We start from the raw sequence: 27,828 nt of genomic DNA on the forward strand, positions 1-27,828 counted from the left end.
TAGCTGTGCTAACCACTGTATAAACAAATGCATCCTTTAAAGGATTTATAATAGCCGTAACCGTAAGAAATTGGTCAATCAGGGTCGATATATAGAAGAATAGTTGACTATGATTGGTGAATTTCTTACGGTAATTATAAACGGTTATTATTATAACGGTAATTATAACGGTTATTATAAACCAACCCTTAGGCTGCGTTCAGATTCCCCACCCGGGTGCACCCAGATGTTGTTTTATCTTTGTTGTTTACCAAATGTTAAACAAGGATAGAATGATGCTGGGTGCACCCGGGCATGGTGGAAGGGATAGCATGGTGTGTGCAGTTCGGCTAAACCACGCCCACTTTTGCTTTGCAAGGACAGAGAGGAACCTGAGAGGGGACAGGCTTCGAGTTTAGATGGAACCTTATTTTGAAGCGCCTCTATGTTTCGTGAAAAATGGACATTGAACTACGTAGCCAATGTCCATTTTCCACGTCGGTAATGTCCACGTTTAGGTGGTTCTCAGCGGTGCTATGTCCATTTTTACGGTTCTCTTCTGTGCTATGTGCAGGAGTGAGAGATGCATCAGTTGGATAAAGACGGATAATGGATCTCTGTCTGTCTTCTGTTTAGACCATCGGTTAGAGAGAGAAAGTATCGCGGTAGCAAACACGGAGCGAGCGGCGATGTTATCTCTACGGATACCCTCCTCTCCACTCCCCTCTCGCCTATCTCGTTTTCCGCGCTACGTTTTGGCCGTAAAATTCAGAAAGTCCTCTTCGGACGATTTCTGGGCAGGGACGTAGAAAGGCCAGAAAGCGCCTACTCTTTAAAAATGTTTTATATTTTGTTATATTTGTTGTAATGACGTACGCGCATATGTATGATTTAAAAATGACAATATGCGCGTGTTTAATATTGTACAAAAAAATAATAATGTAATAAAAGAATTTATGGATACCTGAGAATCATATTTTTATTTTCTTTCAAGTGCGATTTTACGTGAAGATAATCGATCTAATTTCAATACAACGTTACGAGGGCGACAATTTAATTAAATATATACCTTTTTAAAAATAATTATTTATTTTTATTAAAATATTTTGTAATTATTATAATTATTTTAATTATAATAAATAATTGTGGACTTGTATGCCCCTCCCCCCTCCTCTTATTGTCCCGCGACCACCGCCTCTACCCCTGCCTCTACCCCTTCCTGCTCTTCCTCTTCCTCGTCCTCTTCCACGTCCTCTTCCTCTCCCTCTTGTACGCATGCCCGCAATAGCGGCGTAAATTATAGTTTGCAAATCGGCAGTCTGAAACAAAAAAAAAGAAAGATAAAAAGATGCTTGTGCTAACTTTGTATCATTAAAAGCATCTACAGTTTTCTGTGTGGGTGAACCAAGGGGGTCGATCATGAAACTTTTTCCCTAAGGCGGAAACGTGAAAAGTGAAAAATTTCTCCATTAACTTCAATGGTAAAGATTTTCACTTTTCACGTTTCCGCCCTAAGGAAAAAGTTTCATGATCGACTCCAAAATCATGAAAAACAATAGGCTCGTTTTTCAATACTGAAACTGTGGCCGGTGTTCGTAGTCGATTTTTATATTTAAGATCGTCTTAAGCATTATCTTAAGATGTCATTAACTAATCAGAAAACTGTATTAGCATCTTAAGCTATTACTTAAGATGATCTTAAAATAAGAATAGACTATGAAAACCAGTAACCGCATATAAAAACATGTTTAGTTTTATATTTAATAAACACTTACATTTATAGTTATTAAATTCGTGGCCGATGGCACCGCTGCTGCCGTCGACATCGTCGCTGTATCGGCTGCCATCGCCGTCGCTGTCGACCTCGTCGCTGCCGCTGCAGATGACATCGTCGTCGTCACCGCCGCTGCACTCGACGTTGTTGTCGTCGTCATCGCCACCGCAGTTGACGTCATCGTCGTCATCGCCGCTTCAGACGACGTCGTCATCGTCGTCGTTGCCGTCATCGCTGCCTCAGACGACGTCATCGTCGTCGTCGGCATCGCAGTCGACGTCGACGTCGTCGTCGTTGTCATCGTCGTCGTCGTCGCTGCCGTCGTCGGTGTTGGCATCGTTGTCGTCGTCACCGATGTTTTTTGTACTAAAAAAATAATATTTTTACAATATAATTAACAATGTATTAACAATATAAATTACTGTAATAATATGTTTTTTATATATTTTTATAAGTATATAGATACACTTACTAGATCTGCGGTGCTCGTCCTGCGTCTTGCCTCGATCGTTGAACCACAGTCGAACATTGAATGATCGGAATAATAGAGCGCTCGCCGTGCTCGCGTCGTCTTATAGTATTGTCGCTTTTTAACCACGTACGGACCGATTCGATCAGTAGATTGTGAATGCTTTTTTTGTAGAAAAACATGTGTACGTTGTTGATACACATAGCCGTTGTATATTTATAATAATCATAATTTGTATACGATTTTTTATTTTATGCATATATTGAAGAGTATCCTGCATCGTGAAAATTTTTCACTGAATTTTTAAATAAATTGGAATCCTTTTTATAAATACTGAAAGAGATCTCACAAGAATTTGTATAATTTTTGTAAGGAAGGTCTTGTGAGATTTTGTAGGAAAAATTTCTCATACGAACTTCAGACAAGAACATACAAGATTTTGCAACAGGGTTTATTATAAATAATAAGCATAATCTCGTACATTTGTATTATTAAGAAATAACATTATGTGTACGGTTATTAAACATTTGCCTCTTTTCCAGCATTGCTTTCTATACAATTTGTTATAAAATTATCATACAAAAATTTGGTGAATTATAATAAACTTATAAGCAACATAAGATGTGTATAGAAAATTTATTTTCAGATATGACTTCTTAAGACTCCCGAATTATAAAAAGTTGCCTATTGAAGCTGTACTTTTTGAAATATAAATTATGATACAAAGAATCTTATCGGTTCGATTCGTCTTTCTCGTAAACGTTTAAAATTAAGCGTTAGAAAAGAAGAAAAACAAAATAGCGCGACGATGTTATGTGACGACGAAGCTCGCTATTGTTCGACGCAGTCCGCGTTTCATAGTGAGACAGTGTACTTCGATAGCGTGTTTTTAAAGTTCTTTGCTTGTGTACCAAATCGCGTTTTTGGTTGCAACTATAAGTTCTTTTATACTTTTTATTTTATTTATTTAGTAACATTTCTTGATTTATTCAATAAATCAAGTTTGTTACCCTTATTCTTTTCAGTTAACGCTCTGTCTCTAATTCGTATTCTTTTCTTTTTTTGTTTCTTATATTTCTTCAATTAAAGTATTTTTTTGTGCAAATAATTCTTTAAACGAAAATGTGTAACAATGAGTGAAAAACGTGTGGAAACTGGATACGACAAGTGTATGTATAAAAATTGTCGTAATGGAAGACATTCAACGGGAACACATTTATTTCGATTTCCTGCAATTACTGATGCTAGATGTCAATTATGGATACGTAACAGCGGTAAGTTCCTTATCATATTTATTATATAAATTACTAGACATTTGTTTAAAGTACAGAGTGTCTGGTAATGACCAGATCACCTTTCGAGCTGATAGAGCAAGTCAAACTGCCCAAACAAGTCGTTTACCATTTTTCTATAATTAACGAGATAATAATTACTGATAATTGCCGATTTAGCTAAGCCAAATGTAAAGGCCGCGATACAGGCTTTTGCATAGCTGCATAACCGTATGCATAAAGAAATTGATTGGTCCATTTCCTTATGCATGTGCTAACGGACCAATCAATTTCCTTATAGATACGGTTATGAAGCTATGCAAAAGCCTATGTCGAGACCTTAAGCGTGTGGCAAGATAAGGCTACTCGGCTACGTGCAAGACGCGGGAAGATTTGTTTGCAAGCAGCAATAGACACATGAGCGGTATGCTGAGAGTAAGAGCGAGTGAGAGAACGAAAGAGCGAGCGAGAGAACGAAAGAACGAGCGAGAAAGCGAAAGAGCGAGCAAAGAAGTAAAAGAATGAGCAAAAAACTGAGAAGAGATAATTAAGAAGTTAAAAATTGTCAATTGTTAATTTGTCAAAGTGAATTTATTAAATGACTAACTTTATACTTTTTGGTTACAACGTCTTTCCAATATTATTTATCTCAAATTTTTTCAGATTTTTAAAAAATAATATGTTTTTTACTTTGTGCGGTACATGTATTTTTATTAATTTAACTCTTTTTGCTTACTTTTAAATTCGGTAACATTTTCGCGGCACACCGATTGTACAACATTTTACAATACTAATATCTCGTTTCATAATTTTATTTCAGGAAATACTACTTTGGCAAAATGGACTGCCAACTCACTACGTCGTGCCGGTCTGTGTGAAGATCATTTCGATCCAAGTTCCTTCAAGGAAGGACCAACAAAGAAGAAAAATTTTAAGACGTTAAAAAGAGATGCTGTTCCAGTGAAATTTAACGGCTACTCACAACACGAATTGGAAACAAAAAATACAGGTACGAACCAAAATTTAACGTTACCGGCAGAAATAGATATAAATAATGACACAGAAATAGTGTCACAAGAAATTATTACTGACAACGTCGAAATAAATTTCAATAATGACACAGAAATAGTGTCCCAAACAATTAATAATGATAACGTCAAAATTAATGTTCCAAATTACCGATACATTAAAACGTACCAACGTGCAAAAGAGATGTATTTTTATTCTTCGGATGAAGAAGAAAATGTAAGTGAATGGATTAATGAGGAACCATCGGAGATAAAAGATGTGTGTAATGTGGATATACCTGTAATTGAAGAAAAAAGGGGGAAGCATGCAAGCGAGAAATCAAAATCAGAAGTAGCACAAGTGGAACTTTTAAAGCGAGAAAATCTTCGTTTGCGTAAAATTATTAAAAAGTTAAAATTTCGTTTGCGTACTCGACAAATTTCAAATAGAAAAACGACAAGTAAAAAGAGCCAAAAAAAATTATACAAAATCTTATTGAAAATCAAAATTTACATCCTGTTGCTCAAGCAATGATAACTTTGCAACTGCACACACCTAATGCACCGTATACGCAAGAAGAAAAAAGTCTTGCGCAACAATTATTTTATTACTCTGCTTCTGCATTGCGCCGCTTACGACAGGCAGGTTGCACGTTCCCTTGTGAACGAACTATTAGAAGATGGCACGAAGAATACAATATTGTGCCAGGATTTTGCGATTTTGTTTTTTTTAAACTACAAGAGAAACTCGCAGACTTGCCTGCGGAAGAAAGAGTATGTGCCTTGAAATGGGATGAGATGTCAATAAAATCATATCAAGAATATTCACCTCATTTAGATCAAGTAGAAGGACTTGTAGATCTTGGGCCTTTAGGAAGAAGAAACGAAAATGCTAAATGTGTTTTTGTCTTTTGCTTAGATAGTATTAACGCGCGTAACCCGTGGCGTCAACCATTGGCCTATTTTCTTCCTGAAAAATGCATGAAAGCGGAAGAAATAATATATTTATTGAAAGAATGTTTAGACAGACTAAGCAATACAGATGCTGATGTACGAATTTTGACATGTGATCAAGGATCATCTAATCAAAGTGCTTATAATCAACTTGGTGTAAGCACAGATAATCCATTTTTTATTCATAAAGGAAAAAAATATTACGCGTCATTTGATTTTCCACATTTAGTAAAACGATTAATGAGTTTACTAAGAACACACAAATTTTTATATTGCGGTACAGAAGTTGTAGCATCTTTTAACGATTATGAAGAGACATGGCGCATTGATAATGTTGCACAAGGAGGATCAAATTTATTGTCACATATTACAGAAGCGCATCTTTACCCCAATAATTTTCAATCAATGAACGTCAAAAAACCATTCCAAGTATTGAGTAATAGATTTACAGCCTCGATGAGAACAGCGGGCTATGGAAAAGAATTGCAAAGCGATACATGGGAAACGACGGCAAATTTCACAGAATGCATGAACAATGTAATTGATGCTTGCAATTCATACAGTTATAATATGAAATTTGGAGGAAAACGATTACTTTCTGATAAAAATCCGGATATTGAAAATTTGTTAAGAGAATTTATCACATGGTGTTCAGGATGGTCGACGTCACCTGATAAAATTTTGAAAATTCCATGCTTAAAAGGATTTATTGTGACCATACAAGCTCTCTTGGGAACATATAATGATATAAAAATAGAAAATAAAACGTTTGAACTTGCGACAGGATTGTGTAACCAAGATTCTGTTGAACACTTATTTTCAAAATTCAGACAACGTGGTGGATTTAATAATAATCCAACTGCAAGAATAATCCGATGTAATGTAAGACACATTATATGCATAGGATATATCCATACAAGTGACAAAGGAAATGTGCAGTGTCCAGAAGCTGAGTGCCTTATTAATTCACCCACAAATTTAATTAAATCAATTGAGACTTCTATGACTGCAAATAATATTTCTGTACAACACAAAATTGATCCCGAGGACGAATTATTTAATGACGATGTAAATATTGTCGAAGAGTATGATAATACCAATGTTACTGGAAATAAAAGTTCATTGAGTAGTTACGATAACAATGCTATTGCATATTTTGCTGGATACGTAGCACGGAAAAGCATTGCACAAACTAAATGCGATAATTGTCGTAACATTATGACGAAAACGCCAATGGATGACGCCACAGCAAACGAAAAATATATAGAGCTGCGAGAGTTTTCAAATTCTGATGAAGATGCTCCTTCAGTTACAAAGTTGATACGACCGACAACTCTTTTTGCCAAAGTGATCGAAATTCAATTACATGCAATTGATTGTAACTGGGAACGCTATTGGGCATCTACAGCAGTTTTACAAAATATTAAAAAGGAATGCATAAACGTAACGAATAATACGTATTCAGAATGGTTTCATGAAGATAATTCAAGTTATAAACATCGATTGGAAGCACTGCAACTTTTAATCCGTGTAAAACTATATTCACGTACACGATACAATAATCGTGCTGAAAAAACGGACAAGGAATCTCGTAAAAAGATGCAGAAATTATTGAACAAATAAAATGACGTAAAACGCATGAAAATAAAAAACAAATAATTTTTATATATCTCAAAGTATTTCCTTCCATTTATTTTTATTCTTTGTTTCTTCATAGTTTCATCATTGTAGAAAAAATAATTGCTGCATGATATTGTATTTATATAATAGTTCAACAGAGTGAAATATATTTACAAATCATATTACTGTGCAGCAAGTATTATTTTTGAGTAATGTGTAAAATTAATATGCATTTTTTAATATCGTAGAAGATCGCAATCACAATTGAAATAATTGCATAAATCTTAGATTAGCAGATGTTATCACAGGACAAATAAAAGATTAATGTGGTCATGCTACGACATTGTGAAATCATACATTTACTAGTTACTAATGATGTAATGCAAGACATAAAGCAAAAAAGAATGAAAGGAAATACATTAAATATGTTGGCAATAAATTATGCATACATGCATATATATATATATATATATATATATATATATATATATATATATATATATGTTTATATATATAATATATATGTATATATGTATATACATATATTACGTACCGTGATTTTTAAAAATCACAGTAATTTATAATAAGATACAAAAATATTTTAATACACGTATGTGTATTAAAATATACAAAATATTTCAAAAAAAAAAATAACTGATATTATATCAGTTATTTCAAAGAAGTTTACTACGTAAACTTCTCTGTGATAACATCTGCTAGTCTCAGATTTATGCAATTATTTCAATTGTGATTGCGATCTTTGTGACATGCTTAATAACAAAAACACCAACAATAATTGTAATTTTATAGTTTTAAAGAATTTCGATTTTTATAAACATGCGTTCTACGTTGAAAATATCAAATATAGATTATATATTTTACAAACTAAGAGATGCGCTCTTTTTAACTTTTTGCATATTCTTTCTCTATAATTAAAAAAAAATACAAATTTAACTTTCAGCTGATTGTTGCTTCCCATTTTTTCCCCTTCGTGAGAATCACCTTGACGTGGTGAAGGGGCTCAGCTTTTTAAGCTGCTAAGATTCTCATTTACGTGTATGATGCAAATATAAGTTAATTCGCGCGCATGTATATAAATGTTTTATTAAAAATTATACAAGTTATGAGTATTATTACAATTAAATCGTAGCCATATTGATTTCAATCTGTGCATCATACACGTTCCGAGCGCACGCGCGCGTGCTGTGTGTGTGTGTGTGTGTGTGTGTGTGTGTGTGTGTGTGTGTGTGTGTGTGTGTGTGTGTGTGTGTGTCTGTGTTGTGTAACATAGAAATTTTTGTTAAAAGATAAATGTAAGAGAACATTAAATATTTTTTCTTGTAAGTTAATGTACACTTCACATCTAAAAAAGATCATACATGCTGTTGCGAGCACCGCAGAGCACCGTAAACCGTAAGGACGAGCACTGTGAAGCAGGAACCAGTAAGTACACGTCTATGTACTTTACTTATAACAATTATATTAGTAAAATATTGTTATTTATTCTAAAAATTCTATTTTTTCAGTGGAACAAACATTGGCGACGACGACGTTGACAGCGACGGCGATAACGACGACGATGTTGACAGCGGCGGCAGCGACGTCAACAGCGGCGGCGACGACGACGACGGCATCGACAGCGGCGGCGGCGACGTCGACGCGGCGGCGACGTCGACAGCGGCGGCGACGACGACGACGACATCGACAGCGGCGGCGGCGACGTCGACAGCGGCGGCGACGACGACGACGACGTCGACAGCGGCGGCGGCGACGTCGACAGCGGCGGCGGCGAGACGACGACGTCGACAGCGGCGGCGGCAACGACAACGACGTCGACGACGACGTCGACAGCGGCGGCGACGACGACCCCAACGGCGTCAGCCGAAACGGCGACGACAGGATTCGTAACATTAAGTGTAAGTATTAATTAAATATAAACGAGTTTCTAGATGCGGCTATAGTTTCGCTATTAAAAAACGAGCGTATTGTCGAAACATGATCTTGGTTTGCCACGGTTCACCTACCAGGCAAATGTGGTTTTTTTTAATGACAAAGTTGACATATAAGCATCGTTTTATCTTTCTTCGGTATTCAATAAATGCTTTTACACATTCTTTAAATTTTTTGTTTCAGACTTTAGATCTAGAGAAAATAATTAGTGCGGCATTCGCTCGAGGAAGAGGGAGAGGCAGAGGAAGAGGGAGAGGACGAGGAAGAGGAAGAGGACGAGGACGAGGAAGAGGTAGAGGTGGTCGCGGGACGATAATAAGAGGAGGGAGGAGGGGCATACAAGTCCACAATTATTTATTATAATTAAAATAATTATAATAATTACAAAATATTTTAATAAAAATAAATAATTATTTTTAAAAAGGTATATATTTAATTAAATTGTCGCCCTCGTAACGTTGTATTGAAATTAGATCGATTATCTTCACGTAAAATCGCACTTGAAAGAAAATAAAAATATGATTCTCAGGTATCCATAAATTCTTTTATTACATTATTATTTTTTTGTACAATATTAAACACGCGCATATTGTCATTTTTAAATCATACATATGCGCGTACGTCATTACAACAAATATAACAAAATATAAAACATTTTTAAAGAGTAGGCGCTTTCTGGCCTTTCTACGTCCCTGCCCAGAAATCGTCCGAAGAGGACTTTCTGAATTTTACGGCCAAAACGTAGCGCGGAAAACGAGATAGGCGAGAGGGGAGTGGAGAGGAGGGTATCCGTAGAGATAACATCGCCGCTCGCTCCGTGTTTGCTACCGCGATACTTTCTCTCTCTAACCGATGGTCTAAACAGAAGACAGACAGAGATCCATTATCCGTCTTTATCCAACTGATGCATCTCTCACTCCTGCACATAGCACAGAAGAGAACCGTAAAAATGGACATAGCACCGCTGAGAACCACCTAAACGTGGACATTACCGACGTGGAAAATGGACATTGGCTACGTAGTTCAATGTCCATTTTTCACGAAATATAGAGGCGCTTCAAAATAAGGTTCCATCTAAACTCGAAGCCTGTCCCCTCTCAGGTTCCTCTCTGGTACTGGTTTATTGTGAAAGCCAATCAGGACGCAGTCTTATAGGTTATATTGGGTTATACCAGAGGCTTGTTTTCTATTCCTGCACTAGACTGCACTGGAACGTTCCTTCTTGCTTTCGCTAACTTTGAAACATCTATATATCCGTTTGTTTTCTGTTCCTGAACTCTCTAAATAAGTGTACACATAAATGAAATAGATAGATGTTTCAAAGTTAGCGAAAGCAAGAAGGAACGTTCCAGTGCAGTCTAGTGCAGGAATAGAAAACAAGCCTTATTTCATTTTAAGTGTACACTTATTTAGAGAGTTCAGGAACAGAAAACAAACGGCAGGTTATACTGTCGAAGTGTTGTCAAAGTTCAAACGTGAATTCACTTCGCAAACATAACATCGTGCAGAAATGAAAAGACTTCAAAATAGTCCAAAGAAAGTATTTTATGTTTAATAGAGGCCTACTAATAAGAACCATGTTTATATGCGATAAACACACCAAATTACCATAATAAACACAGTAAAAGTGAGGCATTAAAGAATGTATTGACTGTCGACTCCATAAACGTCGGCGATATTTATTTCGTTGTCGCAATTTTTCAATAATTAAAAATAATGCAATTTTACGACAATGTACAACTGTTGCAATAATTTCATCCATCTCATCTATCTCATCCATATTTAAGCGTGCCGCTTCTATGAAACAAATTTCAGTTGCTTAGCCCGTACGAAAACTCGCACCGTGTGAAGCCACGGCCAGTAGCACTGCCGGTACCATTGCCCGTACGGTAGCAAGTAAGAAAATCCAGTTAGAAATCCAGTAAGAAAAAACGTATCGTCTGCGGCAGGCTTTAGTGAAAACAAAAAGGAACGTTCCAGTGCAGTCTAGTGCAGGAATAGAAAACAAGCCTATGGTGTGTGCAGTTCGCGCGTGTCTCTCTCTAAAAATTTGCCCTCTTTGTCTATCGGTGGGTTATAATTAACCAAGCCAACTGTGAAAAACAAAATTATTTAGCGTCAGCCTGTTGGTATGCCGAGTCATCTGTCCTTGTTTCATGCACTTATTCAAGTATCTGCTTCTCTTTTTCGGGAACAGTTATGCACATGAAGTGTTACACTAATTTTTGACCGAAGATTTGGTTCATTCGGTTAGTTTCTTCCATTTCCTCTTCATTAGAGTCCTATATAAAGAGAGAAGCGACATCGTACCCCCACCACAACCTTCAGTATCCAATTGAGTCCTCCACCGCCATTTTGGGACCGCTCTAACGTCATCAAACACCATTCGTATCATTCTGCAACAGCTGTGTTCACAATATGGCTGCTCGCTTAGCCAATCAAGTATCAATCAGATTACCAATCTGAGCTTCGGACATCAATGTCGCTTCTCTCTTTATATAGGACTCTACTCTTCATCGCGAAAACACGTGTGGAAGAAATAGGAAACAGCGTAATGGCTCTTGCACACCAGCGCGATGACGCGACATGCGATTATCCAATAGGCGTACAATTTTTTGAGAAAGACGTACGCCCATTGGATAAACGCGCGTTGCGTATCGCAAATCGCGCTGGTCTGCTAGAGCCGTAAGAGTTTGTAAAAAATTGACAAGCCTTTAATATGTTGTAATACAGATAAAAATATGAGACACGTATTTTTATATATATTGCAACGGGCCCACATGATTGTCAAGAGGATGAAACACGCTCTTGAAATAAATTGATTTTTTAATTTCTGAAGTAATACCGTCAAAATGTAAAAAATATAAAAAAAATTCAAATAAAAGTTTTATATATTTCTATGTATTTTATAACACTTTGTTTAGATTTTTTTTTAATGTCATTTTTCTCGAAATTTTCCGTCTCTTCTAAATTTCTGAAAAATTTAAAATTTATTTTATATCAAAACTTATAGCATATTTAACAACAAATTCAAACATGTATGGTAAAGTTATAGTTCGAAGACACATTTTTCAGAAATAAACTAAAAATATCTATATCGCTATACATGCGCCCCATCCATATCTGCTTAATGGCGTCTATTGTTAATATATATATGTTTTTTTTTTAATGACTACAAGATTTTTTGCATTATTATATTTTTATATATTTTTCAGGTTTAATTTTATTGTCTCTTTATTTTTTATTTATTTATTTATTTACTTATTTATTTTTTATCTATTTACTTTTTATTGCTAAAAATCTATACAATAATGAGGACGCTCAGAATTTAACTGAGCAAAAATAACTGTATTTGCTTGTCTTATTGTTAAACCTTTTTAATTTAATATTTAATTTTGATGTAACAACAAACTTGTTTAATTGTAAAATATTAAAAAATATCACTTACATGCAAATCACACCTTCTTTCTGACATATGTAAATCGAGCCATGGAAATATACATATAGTCGTGAGCTAAAAGGTTCCAACACATTTTCTTCAATGGTTTTTGGAAAGTAAACTTACTTATCGAACGATGAACATAATTGGTTCTTACCTGTGGATCCAACCAATTACGTTCGCCGATCAATGAGCAATTCTACATTTAAAAAACCATCGAAGAAAATGTGTTGCAACTTTTTAGCTGTATGTACACCCAAGGACTTTGATTCTGTCCATGGGGAAATTTTCCAAACTGAGAAGTCACCACTTTCTACATACTCGCAGTTCATGATTAATGAAACGACTAGAGCTTATTGGTCGTTACGTTAATCATGAACTGTAAGTATGTAGAAAGATAGCGACTTCTCAGTTTGGAAAATTTCCCCATGGACAGAATCAAAGTCCTTGGGTGTACAAGAAAATATACATACAAGAATAGAAAGAGAAACTAAAGCCTGCCGCAGACGATACGTTTTTTCTTACTGGATTTCTAACTGGATTTTCTTACTTGCTACCGTACGGGCAATGGTACCGGCAGTGCTACTGGCCGTGGCTTCACACGGTGCGAGTTTTCGTACGGGCTAAGCAACTGAAATTTGTTTCATAGAAGCGGCACGCTTAAATATGGATGAGATAGATGAGATGGATGAAATTATTGCAACAGTTGTACATTGTCGTAAAATTGCATTATTTTTAATTATTGAAAAATTGCGACAACGAAATAAATATCGCCGACGTTTATGGAGTCGACAGTAAATACATTCTTTAATGCCTCACTTTTAATGTGTTTATTATGGTAATTTGGTGTATTTATCGCATATAAACATGGTTCCTATTAGTAGGCCTCTATTAAACATAAAATACTTTCTTTGGACTATTTTGAAGTCTTTTCATTTCTGCACGACATCATGTTTGCGAAGTGAATTCACGTTTGAACTTTGACAACACTTCGACAGTATAACCTGGTATAACCCAGTATAACCTATAAGACTGCGTCCTGATTGGCTTTCACTATAAACCAGTACAGAACACGTAAGAAAAATAGGACATGATCTATTACGAAAATCCAGTACGCGAGCCAGTAGCGTAGCCCGTAAGCTACCCATTTCCAGTACGGGAACACGTAAGACTGCCAGTATAGGAGCACGTAAGCAATCTCGTAAGAAAAAACGTATCATCTGCGGCAGGCTTAAGACTGCCAGTATAGGAGCACGTAAGCAATCCCGTAAGAAAAAACGTATCGTCTGCGGCAGGCTTAACTTTCAAATATATATCTATTTCACTTTAAGTGCACACAAATTCAGGGAGTTCAAGAACAGAAAACAAACGGCATGTTAAGATTGGTTTATGCAGGCTGTAACCGCTAACTTATGCCGGAATCTGTAAGAATTTGACCAATTATAATCGATTTATACAAGAATAATCGACTATGATTGGTCATTTTTTTACAGATTCCGGCATAAGTTAGCGGTTAAGGCCTGCATAAACCAACCTTTATCTTTCCACCATGCACCCGGGTGAGAAATCTGAACGCAGCCTTACACGATGATATATGTAAAGTGTAAAAGGCCTCGCACATAAAATGCATAACATAACATAAGCACAACATAAGACCGATAGACCAATGAGCATCCAGTATAAAGTCGTCATATTGATTTACATAACATTTTCATTGGTCCGTCGGTCTTATGTTTTGCTTATGTTATGTTATGCATTTCATGTGCGAGGCCCTTAAGCAAGAAGAACAAACCTCCTCTTGTTTCTTCAGCTGTGACCGTTACGTTTTTAGGTTAGAACGCGACTATTCAGAGAATTTATATTGTGCTGGAAAATCATCGAGTGAAAGTACTTACTGGTTGGAATTTCGATGGAGCAAAGGGCTGACAATATCACTCCCGAGCGCTCTAAAACAGTCAGTATTCTCGAAAACGTCTCGTGAAAAATTTCAGCTGTGATTTCGGTTGTTCAACGGATGATTTTCTTGCGTCGACGCTTCTCGGACAAAAAAATATCAAAAGTGGAATTCACAGGTTGGTGTTGTTGTCCTTTAACCTTTAGACGGAAAGTCTAAATATAAACGTTACGGAGGATCTCCCATTATATAGGTTATTTCCAAGATTTTAGTACAATATTTCTCGAGTTTTCTAAGGGAATTACACTAGATCCAATGCCGATGGTCTAAAGGTTAAGTTCTTAAATTAATTTTACTGAGATTTAACAGATAGTAAACTATAGACATTTAAAATGTACGTATCGCATCTCAGTGAGTTACCAAAAGTATAAAAATTTTATAGTTTGTTATATTATTTCATTTGACCATTTGTGTGAAATTTAAGCACAATTTTTTTAGGCTTATATGAAGCGTTGTAGATTTCTTGTACAAATATTTATTAGAGTTTTATTAATTTATATAAAAATTTGATTTAATTTATAATTAGTAAACGTTTAACTCTTGTATTGTAATTCTTGTATTGACTCTTGTCTTGTATAAAGCAATACAAGAGAAGTAAGGCTAACAATGAGCAAAATAAGGTTATAAATATTATTTATTTAAGATTGTATAATTTTATAATAAGAATAAAAATGACCTAGTTTACACCAAACACTTGACATGCATACTAACTAGTAACTTTCTATTAAATTGTCTTAATTTTGACAATGCATGTAAATGTATACGTGATATCTATATTTAATTAATTATCTTGATTCATTGTACTAGCTTAATATACTATTCATTAAATTTATTATTGAAATTAAGATAATTGAATAAAAAGTTACTAGATATTATGTATATCAATTTGGTGTAAACAAGGCCAATAATAATAGAAAAAATGTAGGATAAGATTGCTGATGTTGCACTGGCTTTTAAATCATATCCGTTCTCATATAAATTCAACCACAGCATTTGTATCTCTTTGTCAGATTATTTGGGAACATAGCATTATCATCATGTTTTATTGTACTCAACAACAAAATGTCCATTGTTAAGAACTTAATATTTTAGAAAAATAATAACTTTGCTGCTATTGTTTGACACATTTCATAGTTTGATTCCAAAAAAGGTAAAATAAATAAGCTATATTTTGATCATTTGTAATAAATAATATTAAAATTAGATTAATAAAGTTTAAATATTTTATTTGTTCTCTTATTTGTAAATTAAATGAAATTTTACAAAATGCTGTTGTCTCCTAAATCTTGTCATGTCTTAGTCTTCAGTTGCACCATTGTTTTAATTGTTTTAATATATACAAAACCAAATATAATAATAACACAGAGCATACAGAGTATACATTGTAACAATATTGCTGTAATGTTATTGCAACTTTATCCAAAAGTTATCAAAATAATGACATTGATGGAAACTATATTTAGTTCAAAATTTTTATCTTTAATAATAAAATTATGCTTATCTAATACGTTTTTGCTTGAGAAGAAAGAATCTAGCAGAAAAAGTTGCTTTGTTCTAGGAAGTGGATTAATATGTGGTGCAATTTAGAAGACTGGTTGCCTAAATTGTACTATTTAAAGGTTTATTAAAAATTGTCATTAAAAAAATTATGACAAAATTTCCTGAAAAAAATAAATATGAAAAGAGAAATGTTGTATATATTGTTATAACATACAAAAATTAAAAATGTCATAATTTCTTAATCCTGTAGTGCAATTTCGGCAACCTTACTCTACATTTCGACTAATAGTTTTCATTAACAGCAAAAAATTACTTTTAAAAATGAAATATAATTTGAAACAATTTTTACCCATTTTTATTTTATTGAATAACTATTAATAATCAATATGTTATATTGAAACTTTAATGATTATATTTGTCAGAATGTTGTTCAACAGATTTTGGACCCAAAGTAATGAAATATTTATTATTTAGGAAGTAATTTATAAACATATGATGTAATGCATAATCAGTATAAGAGAAAAAAGTGATGGCTAGTCTATATATGACTAGCAATGTTAAATTAAAAAAATTTTTTTAGATTGAAAAACTGTATCTTGTTACAAAATTATATATTTTTAATTTTCCTAACATTGAATTTTCCTCCGTTCAGAAACATTAGAGATGTCATTAAAGATGTCATTTTAGCCTTGTTTGACATTAAACAATAAGCATAAAATGATATCTAAAGTTTCTGAACATAGCTCTCCAGAGTGGTAATCCATTTATTTAAAAAGTATGTATTTTGATATAAAAATTTTTCTCAAAAAACCATATTAACAAAATCTCATTATTTAACTTTGCATAATTTGAAATGTATATAGCTAAATAAAAAGTTAAATAACAAAAAAGAAACACTCGAGTGTACATACATTTTTATGACAATACGCTCATGTTTTAAAAAAATAAGACAGTATGTGTAATTAAGTGCTAAAATGCACTTTCAAAAATTTTTCTGAATGTTTAAAAGTAAAACTGTCTTATAACAATTTTCAGCTACCGTATATCAGCACATTAGTCTTATTAAAAAATAGCATGCTACTGAACAAATAATTCTATAAGTAATTATTGGAATTTATTATCTAATAACAGAGATAATAGGAATAGCCGTAATGTCCACATAATATGTTCTTCTATAGTAAAGTACAGCTATCAATAAGTCATTGTCATAAGATACACTTTGCATAAAAAAAATGGTTGATGATACAAGCAATTCTAGATTATGTAATTTTTAACAATAGTAATTTACATGTAATATGACAAAATAATTTTTTGATATAAAGTTAAATGCTGTCTTACGCTGATATCAGTTCTTACTAGTTTATTATATAGAGGAGAAGAGAGTAATATGGCAACCATTTTCATTTTATTGAATAACTTTGTTTATAATCAATATTTTATATTGAAACTTGAACGATTAGGGGAGAATGAGATAAGTCGGATCTATTTGCAGTTTTTGCTTTTTTCTATAAGGTGTAGATAAAGTTCGATCGTAAAACCGTGAAAAGATACCGTTAAAAAGATAATTTTATTCTTTAATTTTGCTTAAGTAAGTTTTGACACGTCTGTCACCTGTGTAGAACTCACTGCTGAACTATAATGGAAAATGTAAAAATGTTTTTCCCAATCCAATACTTTTGGTTCCAAATTGGCCCACCCCTTGATGCAAATCGGACACTTGTATTTTTATCGACTTTTAAATAGAATTTTAAAAGATTTTAATTTATTTTTTTTAGTATTGAATAAAAACGAGCAATTTAACAGTAAAAATTAAAAATTTTATTTGAAAAAAAAAAAAAAAAAGAAATTAGTGACAGTTTATATAATTAGACGTTATTTTCCGGTGATGTTATATTATTATATAATTAAAATTGAAATTAATAAAATTCTATTATTTTTAGTTTGATGACTCATAATATTTTACTAATTTAACATCTCTAGGATCAGATTTGGTCGGCTGATTATCAGTGCTACGTCGTCTCTGTGAAGTTAGCACCTCATTTTTCTGCACCGCAAGTTTTTATGCAAGTTCTATTTGCACCCTCAATAGTTTTAGAGTTCCTGATAGTTTATAACAATAGTTCCGCCGAACTAACATTAAAAATGATAATTTGAAAATATGAGGTGCCAACTTCGCGTGACACCTCAAGTTTCGAAAAAATTGATTTTGACATTGGAATTCTATAGTTTTCGAAGAGTTTTAGAGTTTCCAATAAGTTTAAACTATAGTTTTGGTCATTAAATATTTAAACAAAATTTTTTAATTTTTTTGTCCGCATCTCAAATTTCAAAAAAATTGTTTTTGACTATGGAATTCTATAGTTCTTGAAGAGTTCTAGAGTTCTCAATAGGTTATATTAACAGTTCCGACCTATATATATATTTAAACAATTGTTAAATCCGAAGGCTGGCACCGCACTACAAAAGTAAAGTACCATCTTGTTCACAGTTCTGGACGAGTTCTTGGCATTTTTCGATAGTTCCGCAATAGTTCTAAAGTGTTCTGTAATTTCGTCAAGAGTTCTCGCCTCTAATCATTTTTTTCCTAATTTTTAAACCGCGAGCTGGCATTGCACTGCAAGAGTAAAGTACCATCTTGTTGAGAGTTCTGAGCGAGTTCTGAGCGAGTTCTTGGTATTTTTCGATAGTTCCGCAATAGTTCTAAAGTGGTGTGTAGTTTCGTCAAGAGTTCTCGCCTCTAACCATTTTTTTACTAATTTTTAAACCGCGAGCTGGCATCGCATTACAAGAGTAAAGTACCATCTTGTTGAGAGTTCTGGGCGAGTTCTTAGTATTTTTCAATAGTTCTGCAATAGTTCTAAAGTGATGTGTAGTTTCGTCAAGAGTTCTCGCCTCTAACCATTTTTTTACTAATTTTTAAACCGCGAGCTGGCACCGCACTGCAAGAGTATAGTACCACTTTGTTGAGAGTTCTGGACGAGTTCTTGGCATTTTTCGATAGTTAACCAATAATTCTCAAGCTTTCTACAGTTTCGTCAAGAGTTCTCGCCTCTAACCAGTTTTTTTATTAATTTTTGAACCGCGACCTGGCACCGCACTGCAAGAGTCTTTACGCTTAGTGAACTATTTGGTGAACTATTGGTGAACTATCGAAATATGCCAAGAACTTGTCCAGAACTCTCAACAAGATGGTACTTTACTTTTGTAGTCCGGTGCCAGCCTTCGGATTTAACAATTGTTTAAATATATATATATATATATATATATATATATATATATAGGTCGGAACTGTTAATATAACCTATTGAAAAATCTAGAACTTTTCGAGAACTATAGAATTCCATAGTCAAAAACAATTTTTTTTGAAATTTGAGGTGCGGACAAAAAAATAAAAAATTTTTTAAAAATATTTAATGACTAGAACTATAGTTTAAACTTATTAGGAACTCTAGAACTATTCAAGAACTATAGAATTTCAATGTCAAAATCAATTTTTTTGAAACTTGAGGTGCCCCGCGAAGTTGGCACCTCATATTTTCAAATTATCATTTTTAATGTTATTTTGGCGGAACTATTGTTATAAACTATCAGGAACTCTAGAACTATTGAGGGTGCAAATAGAACTTGCATAATAACTTGCGGTGCAGAAAAATGAGGTGCTAATTTCACACAGACTGCTACGTCCAGGTTGCAATTTAGATGTAAAAGTCTAATTTGGACATAAGTCCTTCAATTTTTGGAACAAATTTTACAATACACCGCAAAAGTGATTACAAAATGATTTTTTAATTTTGTGTTTTTAATTATTACAAATTAATTACTTTTCTAAATTTTAATATTTTTTAAATAATGATTTACAAGAATTTTTTTGAAATTTTTGCACGATGGCTGAAAATACATATTTGCGTCTATTCTATGAATATTATGACAGAGAAATGTCAAACTGTTGTCACATGTTTGGTGTCTTATAAGGATTTGACATTATAAATGGTACGCAAATTTGCTTAACCGTATTCATTTAAATTTAAAAAGTCCTATTTCGAACACTGTTTGATTAACCTACTTTCCTTTATATTTGTCAAAATGTTATTTAACTAGTTCTAGATTTGAAGTAATGAAATATTTATTATTTAGGACGTAATTTATGAAAATGTGACGCATTACAAATCGATAGAAGAAAAGAAAGTGATGATATGGCTAGCTCAAAAATAATTTAAAAAATTTGGTTTTGTTTAAAAATATAATGTTTTGTTACAAAATTATTTAAAAAATTTTTCACTGTTTAGAATTTTTTTGATTTAAAATTTTTATGCGTTTAAAGACTTTGATATCATTACAAATATCACTTTAACCCTGTTTAACATAAAAGACAAACATAAAATTATATCTCTAATGTTTCTGAATTCTGCCCTTTAGAGTAATAATCGATGTACAGAAGAAATATTTTGTTATGATAATTTTGCTTAAAAACCTAACTGTGTACAGCCGAATAAAAAGTTAAATACCAAAAAAAACATTCGAGTATACATACATTTATGTAATACGCTCAAGTTTAAAATAATAAGGAAGTATGTGTAATTAAGACCTCTGTCAAGCCAGCAGGACCAAAGAAGCAAAATCGAATAGGATCTATTGAACTATTTTGTACTCATTTTGTGCTAATTTGTGCCGCAAGAAGCAATTTTGTACTTCGTTAAAAGAAACTTATGGCGCTACTAACTTAACATCAAGCTAGCAGGACCGTAAGAAAAGAAATAAAAAAATAAAAATGAAAACAGATAATTAGGACTGATTTTGTGCTAATTTGTGCTACAAAAGATAATATTGTATCATTTGTTATTAAAAAAAATTTATTGTTATAAAAATTTTATTATATATAAGAAACCATTTTTATATATAATTACTATCGATTTTGTGCTAATTTGTCTTAAATAAAATAAATTAATTTAAATAAATTTCTAATAATTTAAAATATCTTATACTTAAAAAATGAAATATCAACAATTTAAAGAGGAGGCTAATTTACCATTAAACTGGACCTATACTGAAAAAAGATATATAGAACGGTCATGTAGAAATAAAACTTTTGTTGTTAATTTGTTCTTAGTAGTAATGTTACTAATAACTAGTTTTTGATGAAACGAGGAGTCGTGCTTTGAGGCTCTCGTCAAATTCGATTGTCAAAGAATTTGTTGCTCGTCTGATTATGGTATTAAAATCTTCCTTCGACATCGTACCATTAAAATATATATGAGATTCGATTTTGTTGCTAACGCAATGGAAATAATTTGTTTATTCGGGAAACGCGCTCTAAAGTTTGTTGTCTCATTGTCAAAGAATTTGTTGTTTGCATGATTATAATATTAAAATCATTCTCAAACATCGTACCATGAAAATATAACAAGATTCGATTTTGTTGCTAACCGTAACACAAAAATAACTTTTTATCCAGGAAATGTGCGGCTTACGCTCTAAAGTTTATTGTCCGATCGACAAAGAATTTGTTGCTCGCATGATTATAGTATTAAAATTATTTATCGTACCATCAAGATATAACGAGATTCGATTTTGTTGCTAATTATAATGCACTGGAAATAATTTGTTTATCCGGAGAACGCGCTGTTTGGGCATTAAAGAATTTGTTGCTTGCATAATTATATTACTAAAGTCTTCTTCAGTCATCGTATTATTAAGTTATACCAAAATAGGACTTTGTTACTAATCGTGAGATTTTAAAATTAATTATTTATTCCGGAGAACGCGCACGTCGTTACTTAATTTCTTTATACCGACGTAACCAATTTTGTTATATTGTAGTTAATAATAAATTTCGATTTTTGTTTATTTTTGTAATGTTTCCTAGAACGTAGTTAGTATCGATTTCATACGAGCAACAAATTCATTGATCGCGTAACGGATTTTAGAACTTGGCGTTTGCGTTTATTGAATAAAATATTTTTAACTTAGCGCCATTAGCAATTTGAGTTGTGGTCTATTTTGATGTTATAATATCTGAGAATGGTTTTGATACCATAATCATGAGAGCAACAAATTCTTTAACGATCGGGCAGTGGACTTTTTTAGTGCCCGAACCGCGCGTTTCCCGGATAAATAAATTATTTTCAGTGCGTTACGATAACCACCAAAATCAAATCTTGTTATACGAGGTGTGATCAAAAAGTAAGGTGACTTTTCATTTTTATAAAAAAATATTCATTTATTCATCCAAAATTATGTTATCCCCTTCAAAATAATCCCCCTTTGATACAATGCATTTGTGCCAGCGCTTTTTTTAGTCGTCAAAATATTTCTGAAATGCACTTTTGGGTATTGCCTTGAGCTCCTCCAGCGATGCAGCCTTAATCTTCTCAATCGTCACAAATCTTCGTAATAACCATATACCCATGTTTCGTCACTAGTTATAACCCTTTTGAGCAGATCAGGATCATCATTGACGTCGTTCAACATGTCTTGGGCGATGTGCATGCGACGCTGCTTCTGATCAAAATTAAGCAGTTTTGGAACGAATTTCGCTGACACACGTGTCATACCTAAAACATCCGTTAAAATTGATTGGCATGAGCCAAACGATATGTTAAGATCATCAGCTATTTCTCTAATCGTGATTCGACGATTTTTCAACACAATTTCTTTCATTTCCTGAACATTTTCGTCGGTTTTTGACGTGCTGGGGCGTCCAGAGCGAGGTTCATCGTTAACATTTTCTCGGCCCTCTTGGAATAACTTATACCATTTATAAACATTTTTTTTGCTCAAAGTTGACTCACCGTACGCCACTGTCAACATTTCAAGAGTTTTTGAACACTTAATACCATTTTTTTACACCAAAATTAATACAAACTCTGCTTCATTATTTTCAACAGCAAAAAATCGCCGAGCACGCAAACACGAGTCTAACCTTTAAGCCTGATCTACAATGTGCTCTTTGCGTTTTGTCTTGTCCTTTTTGCTTTTTGTCTTGTGCTTTCTGCTTTTTGTTTCCTTGCTTTTTGTATCTTTGTCACACGAAGCCGAGAGACATCGTCATGCACAAAAGGGCAAGGATTTTTTTGCACAAAATTGGCAAACAATTCGCCAAAAGCTTCATTTACTTGTATCTCAGCTTCATTTTCTTTATCAGACATATTTTTTATCAGACTATGTTTGAATCGCCACGATACCGTGGTCGTATTTAACCTAACCAACATGTTTTTTTGCTTTGTTGTCCGAGATAAAATTTGATGAACTTCAGAAAAGACAAGAAACACGTGACAAAAAACACGATTGTCGGTAAAACAGTGCGCGAAGAGACAAGAAAGCAAGAGGCAAAAAGCAAGAAATAGGAAGCAAAAAGCATATTGTAGATCAGGCTTTATGCTTCTCACATAAAAACAACACATGCTATATAGTCAAAACTGTGAACATATGATCGTGACGAGTGTACCAACACAAAAAAAAATTTTTTTTTGAAATTAGAGTGTACAGAGCGCGCGAAATTCAAAAAGTCACCTTACTTTTTGATCACACCTCGTGTATATATATATATATATATATATAATTATAAATAAAAAACAAATATATATATATATATATACATATATATTTGTTTTTTTTACAGTTTGAAAGTTAGAGATAACGTTATAATATTAAATTTACAACAAATTTTTATAAAAATGGCTGATTTCTCTACTTTGTTGCAAGCTTTTGTTACACTGAATAAACATGTTGTTACTGGTATTAATTTCCTAATCCTTCTTTATCTACTTCCTATGACACATCTTTTAAGCACATATTTTAAACCTAAAGCGCATTTTTAAATGGTAAATTTAAAAGTAGGTCTTATTTAGTATTGGGCCTTATTTGGCTCAAGTACCTTATTAAGAGAATGATAAAGTGTTATCATTTTCCCATACCACTTGTCATGAGGTAGATTAGCATGACGCGTTTTTTTATAGTGGTTTTTTGCGTAGGCCTAATCCACTCTATTCCATTCTTTATGTTTAAAGCCTTACTCTCTTGAAAGATATATTATTATTATAATACATAAAAATTTATCCAACTTTTATATGACGAAATATGTTATGCTACAAAACAATAAAATTTTTTTATTTTAAAAAATCTGCACAAATTTTGATATTTTCATGATATTAAGATGACTTACTGTACCGTATATTTTCTGTAATGTATAAGCACATTTTTATTATAAACAGTAATGAATGTATTTATCATATTGATTATTTTATAATTAATTGTAAATCTTGCTATTGATACTAACGTGATTATTATATGACAAAATGTTTGTCGTTATGATATTCTTAAAAAAATATTGCATACAAAAATATGTCTTGCACCAGGAACATCATATACCAGGTGCACCACATATGGAGCAGAGTGGTATTTCTTGAATATCCTTTCCAAAGAAACAAAAGTCTACTGGAATTTTGAAATGTGGTGGCCGTTCCTCGATGTATCCATTTTTAAACCAGGCATATTTAAAAAGATTATGAAATCACGAAGAAAATAGCTGTCTATGCGTTAAAGATTGCAATTTGATGATATTATTTCTCAAATATAAATTAATAACTTAACGCGATATTAATGTAAAATTAAAAACAAATAAATACATAATTAGAAATTAAACTTACGATTAATTTTCACTTTTTTTATTTTTTTTTTAGTAACTACTAACATTTATTGTGTTGCTTGTATGTTCATAAACTCTAATAATAAAAAAACGAGCTAATAACGAGCTACAAATAAAGTTGTTCTAAATTATATTTTTTTATTACATAAAAATAAGCAATGCGGAACTAGTTTCTGTTTCATTATAAGTTTTTATCAGCCTATAATAGATATCTTAACGTTAACAAAATAAGTACATAGTCTAACTGCTGAGTCAAAATTCAAATTTGTACAAAGGTCTAAATTTCACATTGAGTTAACATTTTATAAAACTGTCGCAACTATTGTTTTTTTTTGTCATTACTGCGTACTTGTTTTTATTATTTGTGATGAAGATTTTTGTGTATTGCATTTACCTATTTATTGTGTAATCATATCTGTCAAAATTTATATAATTTTTCTTTAATTTACATTACTATTGTTTACATCTTATTATAATTAAAGACAAGCTACATACTAGTCTATTAATTAATTTTGCGAATTTTTCTTCAACAAATTGACGCTCATTTCGAAGAAAGAGTAAACAAACAAACTTATTGACAGATTGTGATCGACAAAACTCCGAGATTCCACTCACGATTTTTCACAAGGTCATATCTGTGCTGATCATAACAACGTTTCTCATCGTATATCACGAAAGTTATTGTTTTTGATTCTGTCTAATAAGTCAAAATAAAATCCATCAAGTATCACTATTCAAATTAATGCTATTTTTTTGAGCTTTGATGTGAATCATTTTGGAAATTAGTTTTTATAATAATTTTGTTTATAGTTCAAAATTTTTTGATTGTCCTAATCAAAATTATGATTGTATTGTATGAACAGTGCAAACATATATAACGAATGGATTATAAAATCAAGAAAATATAAATAGGATTCTTACATTGATCAAATATACAATAATATCAATGCAAATTTAAATTATATTTCAGGATTCCATATATGTTGAAGATATCCACACATCTCTGAGTATCAAATATTTTATTGAAAAACAAAGAAAATATAACAACTATGGCGGACGAAGAAGGCACAGAGTGGCTTCAAGAATTACTTCACGATGTGCAGCTTTCCCAGTTCTTCACGAGAATTCGAGACGATCTGCAGATCACTCGTCTGCATCACTTTGATTACGTTCAAGCGGAGGATTTAGAGAAGATTGGTCTGGGCAAGCCTGGCGTCAGACGTCTACAGGATGCGGTGAAGAAGAAACGAAATGCTCAGTGGAAAAAGAATTTAATTACTAAAATTAAACCTGGTGGTAGCGGTAAAAATAACAAGCGATTCTCACAGCCCATTGAAGCTTCCTCAGTGCTAACATGTCTCATACAAGACAAAGATGTGACACTATCTGTTAAATTGGGCGACGGAAGTTTTGGTGTGGTAAGAAGAGGAGAGTGGACTTCTCCCTCGGGACGAACTCTACCCGTCGCTGTAAAGGTTCTCAAAGCGGATGCTCTTACTCAGCCAAATGTAATAGAGGACTTTGTCTCAGAAGTTCAGGCAATGCATACTTTGGATCATCATAATCTCATTAGGTTGTACGGCGTGGTGCTATCGCAGCCGATGATGATGGTGACCGAACTTGCGCCCTTAGGCGCACTACTTGACTACCTGCGACAGCAATGCGGCAGAATCTCAATTCTCACGCTCTGTAATTACGCACTGCAGGTTGCCACAGGTATGGCGTATTTAGAAGCAAAGCGCTTTCTTCATCGCGATTTAGCATGCAGAAATGTCTTGTTAAGTACTATTGACAAGATCAAAATTGGCGACTTTGGTTTAATGAGAGCGCTTCCTCAACAGGAAGATTGCTATGTCATGACGGAACATAAAAAAGTACCTTTTCCCTGGTGTGCACCCGAATCCCTCAAGGCTCGTCACTTTAGTCATGCGTCGGACGTCTGGATGTTCGGTGTGACGCTGTGGGAGATGCTGACTTTTGGCGAGGAGCCTTGGTTAGGCTTGAATGGCTCTGAGATCTTGCGTAAAATTGATCGTGAAGGTGAGCGACTTTACGAACCAGAAGCAATGCCGCCGTACATGTACAAGTTAATGCTTCATTGCTGGGCGAGAGAACCCTCAGAGAGACCAACTTTTGCATCGTTGAAGGAATCGTTGACCGGCATGGTGCCATCCGTAATGAAAGCTTTGACCGCTTTTGAAGAGACTGGCAAGATGTCGATTGAACCCGGAGATCAGATTGTGATCATTGACGGACGATCCGAGAACTATTGGTGGAAGGGTCAGAATCAGCGAACTTTTCAAATAGGACATTTTCCGCGTTGTCTGGTCGATCCGATGCGTCGAAAGCAGCCAGAGGATATCAGCAAACCATTGGAGAACTCTTTTATTCATACGGGACATGGAGCGCCCTTTGGCAAGAGCTGGGGCAGCCCCGTTTACATCGACGATGTATATTTAAGAAACCCAATGGATCCTCCTGATGTGTTGGTAGCAGCTGCAGTTGATAATCAAACGAAAAAAAAATTTCCTTGTGGCACTCCGCGTACCAGAAAACAATTCAATTATACAAAATTACACAACGATGCCAGGTCGAGTCCTATCAGGGTCTTACATGCGTCATCGGCCTCTACTAGTCAGGAGGATACCTTGATCGATTTATGTGCCGAGGAATCTGCGATTGTGCACGATCAGAAGGTCGCTTGTAAGCGCGTGGTTAATATTTTGGATGAACTTATTGATGACGAGACAGTCTCTTGGCAAGATAAGGAAAGCAGAACATATGTCAATTTTCCTGATAACATGCATTCCGCGTATTCCGATCCCTTTGATACTTCTGCGATATTTATGAAGCCGCCACATTCACGATATTATAGTCATGTGCCTACCGATGCCGCTAATCACTATCTGAAGACACAGACGTATGGAAATGTGAATGATCAGGAAGGAGGTGATAACGCTCGAAATACTGTGAATTCTTTCATCCTTGATTCTACTGATACAGAGGTATGCTCTTACAGTAATGTATTTTTTTTATTAACTCCTAACAAAATTTACAATTTGCCAAGTAATTTGACATTAAGTAAATTGTACATTATGTGGGTTTTTATTAGAATATATTTTTAATTTTTACAATTTTTCAAAAAATTGTTTATGACCACTAAATTGGGTTCGTAAATAAATTTTTGAATTGTAAAATTTAATTGTTTTATCAAAATATAAGTACTATGATAACGATTTATTAAAATAAAATCAGTTAATTTGTTTA

At 33.5% G+C, this 27,828-nt stretch overlaps 2 protein-coding genes and 1 long non-coding RNA gene across 6 annotated transcripts in view; 2 read left to right on the forward strand and 1 right to left on the reverse strand.

The window, feature by feature from the left end:
* Positions 1–879: 879 nt before the first annotated feature.
* Positions 880–1,986, reverse strand: LOC120358823 (small nuclear ribonucleoprotein Sm D1-like). Its single transcript, XM_039454358.1, has 2 exons — positions 1,755–1,986; positions 880–1,298 (listed from the first exon to the last, which is right to left on the reverse strand). Exons 1-2 carry the CDS (start codon positions 1,983–1,985, stop codon positions 1,110–1,112), a joined length of 420 nt encoding a protein of 139 aa, XP_039310292.1. The 5' UTR covers position 1,986; the 3' UTR covers positions 880–1,109.
* A 6,855-nt stretch (positions 1,987–8,841) lies between these two features.
* Positions 8,842–9,617, forward strand: LOC120358885. The gene is made up of 2 exons (XR_005575766.1): positions 8,842–8,990; positions 9,208–9,617. It is a non-coding gene; the product is annotated as an uncharacterized LOC120358885 (long non-coding RNA).
* A 4,623-nt stretch (positions 9,618–14,240) lies between these two features.
* The window catches only part of LOC105199766, a 116,877-nt gene continuing 103,289 nt past the window's right edge, over positions 14,241–27,828 (forward strand). For 2 of the 4 annotated variants that reach the window (XR_003269380.2, XR_005575758.1), the window contains exons 1-2: positions 14,241–14,535; positions 25,532–27,566. Coding sequence is in view for 2 of the 4 variants with exons in the window: in XM_026140284.2 (XP_025996069.2) it covers positions 25,611–27,566 (1,956 nt within the window). In the remaining 2 variants the exon portion in view is untranslated. The other 2 variants (XM_026140284.2, XM_039454538.1) reach the window with 2 other exon arrangements.

This window comes from Solenopsis invicta, chromosome 10 (genome assembly GCF_016802725.1).
Source record: "Solenopsis invicta isolate M01_SB chromosome 10, UNIL_Sinv_3.0, whole genome shotgun sequence".
Classification (NCBI taxonomy): Eukaryota; Metazoa; Arthropoda; class Insecta; order Hymenoptera; family Formicidae; genus Solenopsis; species Solenopsis invicta.

Coding starts and splice junctions, on each gene's coding strand:
- LOC120358823 (XM_039454358.1), bottom strand. CDS start 1,985: ATGACGGCAACGACGACGATGACGACGTCGTCTGAAGCGGCGATGACG. Junction 1,299..1,754: donor CGAATTTAATAACTATAAAT/GTAAGTGTTTAT, acceptor TTTTTGTTTCAG/ACTGCCGATTTGCAAACTAT.